Genomic DNA, 8,911 nt, shown 5'->3' on the forward strand with positions numbered 1-8,911 from the left:
ACACTGTACCTCACATGGATCCAGAGATATCCACGTTCATTGCTCTGCTAGATTTATATCAAGCTGGCAGCTCAAGCAGAGTGTCTTTTCTGCTACAGCTCAGGAGTCTTGTCCATTCTGCTACATCTGTCTCCCTATCACAGCTCAGGAGGCAGTTGAAGGATGAAACTGAGCATGTGCGGCCATCTCAGTGAGCCAGACAAAGAAATAAGATCTGAAGGCTGATTCACTCATACCTAGTTCTGACACTTTTGCTGAAAGAGTTTCACTTCTCCATTTGGATCTTATGTTGGTTCTGGCTAAAGAACTAAATATGCATAATATCTATTCAAAATTAAACCAAAATAGCAATATATGAACAATATTGAACTATTGTTATACCAACACTCATATGTGTTACCACATTTATTTTTACATTTTCCTATTAAGGTCAGAATGGAAAAAAGACATACAAATCACAAGTGTACAGCTTGCCGAGATTTCAAAATTCAGCTAGTCGCTAAAATTACATAAACAGTAGGGTTGAGCGAACCTGTGAAAGTTCGGGTTCAGCCAAACTTCAGGTCAAAGTTCAGGTTCGGGACCCGAACTTCACCCCGAACCCAGACCCCATTTAAGTCAATGGGGATCCAAACTTCACTTTATTATTTTCCGCTATAACATGGTTATAACGTAAAATAATAGCATTCTTAAAACAGAATGCTAAATAAAATGTCTATTGAGGGGTTAAAAAAATAAATAAAAAAACTCACCTCATCCACCAGCCGGTATCTTCTTTTCTTCAGGACCTGTGGTGACGTCACCGCGCTCATTATGTCACCAGTCTAGTTCAGCTTAGGAGTCCCTGCTCTGACTCCATATATAGATATGTCCATATATGAAGTCAGTTCTTGAGGATACCCCAGTGTATTTAAATCTAATTTAGCCTCTATTTCTGAAAAGTTTCTGGTGGGGTTTGAACTCACAACCTTCTACATTACAGTCAAGACTCTTAACCACTACACTATAGAGCTGCATAGCTATTTTTTTTATTATTATTTTTTTAAATAAAGTGAGACTTCTGCTGTATAGGAATACTTACTAGTAGTAAGTATTCCTATAGAGCAGAAGTCATTATTTTTTTTTTAAGTTCTATAGTGTAGTGGTGTAGTGGTTAACATTCCAGGCTGTAATGTAGAGTGTTGTGAGTTCTAATCACTTCAGAAATTAAGGCTACATTTAATTTAAACAAATCTATAAGTTTTTAGCCATAATATATTTACATATATTATTATATATTTAGAAAATATAATATATTAAAATATATCTAAATATATTATGGCTAAAACGTCAGTAGTAGTTTCACACACATTAAGCATTCATACATAGCGATGCTCGAGCCGAACTGGAGTTCATCCGAGCATGCTCGCCTAACACTATTTTTAACCCCTCAATAGACATTTTATTTAGCATTCTGTTTTAAGAATGCTATTATTTTCCGTTACAACCATGTTATAACGGAAAATAATAAAATCACCCAAACACCGAACTTCAGTGAAAAAATCTGAGTTTGGGTCTGGGTCCCCGAACTCGCAAAGTTCGGTACGAACCCGAACTTTGCAGGTCGGGTTCACTCAACTCTAATAAACAGCTATGGGAGTCATGCTTGATGAGTCTATATTTTTATTAAAACTGGCCAAAGCCTGGGACACGTGCATTATGGTTCGCAAACAATGCAGTGGAAGTATGGACCACAGAGTGCTTCAAGGCAGAACATGGCAATTAATAATTGAAAATAATAAAGGCCAGAATGCTATCTTGTAGTAAGTATTCCTATACAGCAGAAGTCTCAATTTGTATTTTTTTTCAGTAACTGGCCATGCAGATCTATAGTGTAGTGTTTACATTCCAGGCTGTAATGTAGAATGTTGTGAGTTCTAAGCACTTCAGAAATTGAGGCTACATTTAATTTAAACAAATATATAAGTTTTAGCCATAATATATTTACATATATTATTATATATTTAGAAAATATAATATATTAAAATATATCTAATTATATTATGGCTCAAACATCAGTAGTAGTTTCACACACATTATGCATTCATATATATCAGAAGTATTTTTTATTTTTATGCAAATGAACCTCTAGGAGCAATGGGGGTGTTTACTCCTAGAGGGTCCATTCTTCCTCATTCACGTCATCCTGCCAGGCCCTGACTTTAGGTTAAATCGCACGCCTGCGCTGTTGTAAAGGATAGGTGCTCCCGAGACTTAACTAACATCATTATACAATGACAATTTAAGCCATCTATAATAATAAAATCCCTGTGTGAGTGTGCTGTGTCCGTGTGTTTGTGTCACCAGTTTTGCACTGGGCATGCGCGGCATCCAATCAGGACACAGTGCTCCACTAGTACACAGCGCTACACACAACTTTCTCTGCAGTCTGACTGCTCATAGATACCTCTGCCGCCGTCCGCTCCTCTCTTGGCTCAGGTGATGCAGAGTGCGCAGCACCCTCCCCCCCAACCTTTTAGGATGGCACAGCGGCAGCGGGTTAGAGTGTTAGCTGCAATGTACAGCTAACACTTTGCTTGAAACGGCCGACATCGGTACCGATTTTGTCCGTTTAACCCCTTCCATGCAGTAGTCCTTAGGGACTGTTATATGGAGGGGCTAACCATCGGGCCGCTGCTCTGCCCTGGCAGCGGCCGATGCTTGAAAGGTAAACAGAGGGAGGGAGCTCCCTCCCTCTCCCATCAGGCCGCTGCACTGTGGCAGTGTCCCGATGGTTACCATGGCAACCATACGCCTTCACAGGCATTCGGCTTGCTGTGGTATATCTAAGCCTGATCAGGCTCCTGCTAAAGGCAGGAGCCTGATCAGGCTTAGGCCTCTTTCACATGACCGTATGGCTTTTTAAGTGTTTTGCGGTCCATTTTTCACGGATCCGTTGTTCGTTTTTTTTTGTTTCCTTTGTGTTTCCATTTCTGTTCCGTTTTTCCGTTCCGTTTTTCCATATGGCATATACAGTATACAGTAATTACATAGAAAAAATTGGGCTGGGCATAAAATTTTCAATAGATGGTTCCGCAAAAGCGGAACGGATATGGAAGACATACGGATGCATTTCCGTATGTGTTCCATTTTTTTGCGGACCCATTTACTTGAATGGAGCCACGGAACATGATTTGCGGGCAATAATAGGACATGTTCTATCTTTCAACGGAACGGAAAAACGGAAATGGAATGCATACGGAGTACATTCCGTTTTTTTTTTTTTTTGGCGGAACAATTTAAATGAATGGTTCCGTATACAGACCGTATATGGAACGCAAAAAACGGCCTGTAAACGGAAAAAAAAAAAACACAGTCGTGTGCATGAGGCCCTAGTGTAAGTTCAATACACTGCAGTACACTATATTGTGTACTGCAGTGTATTATAAGCCATCATACCCACTGGATATTCAATAATCAAGTGGGTCTTGATCCAAAAAAAATAAAAATAAAATGAAAAAAGTAAAAAAAATAAAAATATAAAAAAGAAAACCTTCCTAATAATTGGTTAAAAATTTTAAAAATAAACACTAAACATGTTTGGTATCGCCACGTCCATAAGGACCTGATTTATTAAAAGGATCATGTTACTTTTACCGCATGGTGAACACCATAAATTTTTTTTTTTTTTAAACTATGATGGAATTTCCGCAAAAATGGTATGAAAAGGGATAAAAAAAAGTCATATGTATCTAAAGTTAGCACCAATTAAACCGTGACCTCATCCCACAAAAAATTTGCTCCTAGATAAGCCAATCGTCCAAAAAATAAAAAAAATATGGCTTTCAGAAAATGGAGACACAAAAACAATTTTTTCAAACATGCTTTTATTGAATAAAAAAAAGTAAAAAAATGCACATATTAGGTATTATCATGTCCGTAATGATCTGAACTATAAAAATAGCATGTGATCCAACCCATCAAGTAAACACCATAAAAAAAAAAGTGCCAATTTTTTTTTTTTATCACCTTACATCACAAAAAGTGTAATACCAAGCAATAAAAAATAAATATGTGCCCCATAATGCTACCAATCAAACTGTCATATCATCCAGCAAAAAATTAGACCCTACCTAAGACAATCACCCAAAAACAAAAAAAAATATGGCTTTCAGAAAATGGAAACACAAAAACATGATTTTTTTTTTCAAAAATGCTTTTTTTGTATAAACTAAAATAAAATAAAAAATGCACATATTAGGCATCGCTGTGTCTGTACAAACCTGCCCTATAAAAATAGTATGTGATCCAACCCATCTGGTGAACGCTGTAATAAAATAAAATAAAACATTTCCGAAAAAAGAAACTTACATCACAAAAAGTGCAATACCAAGCGATCAAGGCCAGCAGTCTCAGCCACAGCCAGCAGTCTCAGCCACAGCCAACAGTTAGTGCCAGCAGTCTCAGCCACCAGACGCTGTCAGCAGTCTCAGCCACAGCCAGCACTCAGTGCCAGCAGTCTCAGCCACCAGCCACAGCCACCAGTCAGTGCCAGCAGTTTCAGCCACAGCCACCAGTCTCAGCCACCAGTCAGTGTCGTCAAGTTCCCTTGCCATTTAATATAGACTGTTCCTACTAATGGTTATGCACTACTGTTCTAAATCTTTCTTCAAATAGTTTTATGGAATGGGCCACAATGATTTAATATGTGCTTGTTTTGGGTACGTTTACACATCAAAGCGACTCTAGTTCAAGAAAAAAAAAATCACATTAACTGGAGAATGAACAATACACTTCACCAATACACCCTCAAATTGCTGGGCTCCTCTTTGCCTATTCAACATGGTTGTACTCACATGAGCAGTGCTGGTAAATCTAGGTCAATCCAAGAGCAGGCAAGGACAAGCAGAAAGTGTCTTGATGCACAGTATACATTAGGTGGACTGAGAAGCTATGTGGCCAGCTTGGATGACAAAAGATGAGTCTGGGAATCAGCAGATTTGTAGCTAAAAAGATGAAAAGGAAATAATCATATAATTGTTCTCTCCATTCTCCAGTTAATGTTTTTTTTTATTTCTTGAATTGAAGGGTTACTTTAAGACCTTAGGGCTCATGCACATGATCGTATGTATTTAGCGGTCCGCAAAAAACGGATCTGCAAAAAATACGGATGACGTCCGTGTGCATTCCGTATTTTGCGGAACAGCTGGCTCCTAATAGAACAGTACTATCCTTGTCCATAATGCGGACAATGATAGGACATGTTATATTTTTGGCGGAACGGACATAGGGAAAAGGAATGCACACGGAGTAAATTCTGTTTTTTTTGCAGATTCATTGAAATGAATGGTTCCGCATACGGTCTGAAAAAAAACGGAACAGACACGGAAAGAAAATATGTTCGTGCATGACCCCCTATGCATACTACACAGCCTTGTCAATAAAGCTTGTACAGAGACACATACTGTAGGGTCCTTGACATTTTAAGTCTTTTTGTACAGCACCATAATACAGATATATTCAACCTCTAGAGACAATTGTAATGTGCCCATAGACTATCATTATCTATGTTCTTTTAGTAGAAGTTAGCCTCAGCATTGGGTTGCCGCAACTGTACTAAAATGTGCAATGGACTACTAATATGCAATGCAACAGGGTTTTTGGCAGATATTTCAATTAATTTTACTCAATGATATAGCACAGACTTATACCACAGAGCTTTACAGACATTATCATCCCTATTATGGATGAGCGAATTGACTACGGCTGAAACATCCGAAGTGGATTCACATAAAACTTCGTTCCAATACTGTACGGAGCAGGAGCTCTGTACAGTATTAGAATGTATTGGCTCAGATGAGCCGAAGTTATTGCTTTGCAAAGTCACGTGAGACTTTGGTTAATAACTTCATAAATTAATTTGTACTGTAAAAAATAATTTCCCGAACTCTGGTTTGGTTTCAAGGTACAATGAAGTTTTATGCGAATAGACTTCGGATGTTTCATCCAAAGTCGATTCGCTCATCCCTAATCACTATATCAGATATGTGTATTTGTTTAGCTACAGAGATGCATATGTTTAAAGCATACATTTGGAGGATTTTTTTTTTTAAATAGTCCCATAATCACCATACATGAGTGAACTTTATCTTACTGAGGCAAACTGTGTTTTTGCTCCACAAAAGATAGGACATGTCCCATTCAAGTCAATGGGTCCGCACCACAATGTGGAGTTAACACGGGTGGCACGGGTGATGCAGTTTATGGTCCGCAACACTGGCATGGCGACCATATGGTCGTGTGAATGGGGACTTAGATCAGGGCAGGCAGCAGAGAATCTAAATCAGATAAACAATCGGAATAGCAAAACCTTCACTGGATAAACCAGTAAGCTAGGAACCTAAAGCAAACAAGTAGCAAGTAGTAAGCCATTGGCTGAAAGCAAATAGGGTGAGTGTGCTGGTCCTTTATGAGTCGGGAAGCATGTTTTCCCTATAGAGAGGCAAAGAGGCCTTTGTTGAGAGGCACAGGCTGCGGCCTGCAGAAAGCATATAGGACTTTGGCGACCAGATCCACTGTTGGTGAGTAGCAAAGGGTAAGCAGGTTCTGGCTGCTGGAGCAAGTGGATCAGTGGGAGTAATGGTGCCCTTGCTTCCCCAGAGAAGTGGGGCAGCTGTGGGAAAATGCCACAATTGCAACATTTTGCTAGTTTCCAAATGTGGAAGTAGAGTATAATGACATGTTTCAAAAAAATAATAAAATATATATATATATATATATATATATATATATATATATATATATAACTGAGTTAATTAGAACCTATAAAATGCTAAGAAATTGAGGTGGATGTAAAGTCAAATGTAAATCTGTATATAATAACATGAGAGTTATAAGCATTATTGGGTTCATTTATCAAACTGGTGTAAAGTAGAACTGGCTTAGTTGCTCATAGCAACCAATCCGATTCCACCTCTCATTTTCCAAAGCAGCTGTGAAAAATGAAAGGTGGAATCTGATTGCTCTGGGCAATTAAGCCAGTTCTACTTTACACCAGTTTGATAAATGTCCCCATATGTGATTTTATTACCATTCCAAACTGACTGAGTCACAATAAGTAATGCATGAAATATTAATTTAGACTATTTGCTCTGTCTACAGCATTCTGATTCCAACTGCAACTTAAAGAAAAGAATCAACTCAATGGTTTTTCAAGGAAATGTATCACTGGAAGATAACTTACCATCATATGATGCATCTTACTGTCCACAAATCAATGTTCCTCCTGCAGACTTTTCACAGCTCGGAATGTCATCAAACACTTTAAGTGGAACTAGCAAAATAGACCAATATGCAAGAATATTATTCCCAGTGGCATTTGCAGGATTTAATTTAGTATACTGGGTTGTATATCTCTCGAAAGACACAATGGACCTAAATAGCAATATGTGAACTTCAAGAAAGTAAAAAGTAAACATCTACAAAAGTATTTTTAAATATATCTACTTTATGGTAATCTTAAATGATCTTTTTTGCACATTTTTAATATATACAGTTGCAAGAAAAAGTATGTGAACCTTTTGGAATGATATGGATTTCTGCACAAATTGGTCATAAAATGTGATCTGATCTTCATCTAAGTCACAACAATAGACAATCACAGTCTGCTTAAACTAATAACACACAAAGAATTAAATATTACTGTGGCGAAACCAACCTCGCCACAGTGTTTTGGAGGGGGCTGTTTGCCAGCCTCCTGCCCCAGGATTATGGCCCATACTAACTTTGAAGGAGAAGACAGACCGGCCGCACAGCTTAAGGCCTCATGCACACGACAGTATTTTCTCTCGGTCCGCAAAACGGGGTTCCGTTGGTCCGTGATCAGTGACCGTTTTTTCATCCGTGGGTCTTCCTTGATTTTTGGAGGATCCACGGACATGAAAAAAAAGTCGTTTTGGTGTCCGCCTGGCCGTGCGGAGCCAAACGGATCCGTCCTGACTTACAATGCAAATCAATGTAGACGGATCCGTTTGACGTTGACACAATATGGTGCAATTGCAAATGGATCCGTCCCCCTTTGACTTTCAATGTAAAGTCAGGAGTTAATATACCATAGGATCGGAGTTTTCTCCAATCCGATGGTATATTTTAACTTGAAGCGTCCCCATCACCATGGGAACGCCTCTATGTTAGAATATACCATTGGATTTGAGTTAGATCGTGAAACTCATATCCGACAGTATATTCTAACACAGAAGCGTTCCCATAGTGATGGGGACGCTTCAAGTTAGAATATCCTACAAACTGTGTACACGACTGCCCCCTGCTGCCTGGCAGCACCCGATCTTTTACAGGGGGCTGTGATCAGCACAATTAACCCCTCAGGTGCCGTACCTAAAGGGTTAATTGTGCGTATCATAACCCCCTGTAAGAGATCAAGTGCTGCCAGGCAGGAGGGGGCAGACCCCCTCCCTCCCCAATATTATATTCATTGGTGGCCAGTGCGGCCTCCCCTCTCCCCCCCATCGTTAAAATAACGTTCCCCCATCATTGGTGGCAGTGGAGAGTTCCGATCGGAGTCCCAGTTTAATCGCTGGGGCTCCGATCGGTAACCATGGCAACCAGGATGCTACTGCAGTCCTGGTTGCCATGGTTACTTAGCAATTTTTAGAAGCATTATACTTACCTGCGAGCTGCGATGTCTATGACCGGCCGGGCGCTCCTCCTACTGGTAAGTGAAAGGTCTGTGCGGTGCATTGCTTATAGCACAGACCTTTCACTTACCAGTAGGAGGAGCGCTCGGCCGGTCACAGACATCGCAGCTCGCAGGTAAGTATAATGCTTCTAAAAATTGCTAAGTAACCATGGCAACCAGGACTGCAGTAGCGTCCCTCCTTTTAACATGTCAAGTCTGCCATTTTAACCCAATCAG

General features: G+C 39.5%; 1 protein-coding gene across 1 annotated transcript in view; it reads left to right on the forward strand.

Annotated features, from left to right (window-relative positions):
• GABRA6 (gamma-aminobutyric acid type A receptor subunit alpha6) overlaps positions 1 to 7,431 on the forward strand; it is a 129,361-nt gene extending 121,930 nt beyond the window's left edge. The window contains exon 9 of the mRNA XM_040404793.1: positions 7,141 to 7,431. Within this exon, the coding sequence (XP_040260727.1) occupies positions 7,141 to 7,431 (291 nt within the window). The remainder of the gene's footprint in view (positions 1 to 7,140) is intronic.
• Positions 7,432 to 8,911: the final 1,480 nt, after the last annotated feature.

The sequence above is a fragment of the Bufo bufo genome, chromosome 1 (genome assembly GCF_905171765.1).
Source record: "Bufo bufo chromosome 1, aBufBuf1.1, whole genome shotgun sequence".
Lineage (NCBI taxonomy): Eukaryota > Metazoa > Chordata > Amphibia > Anura > Bufonidae > Bufo > Bufo bufo.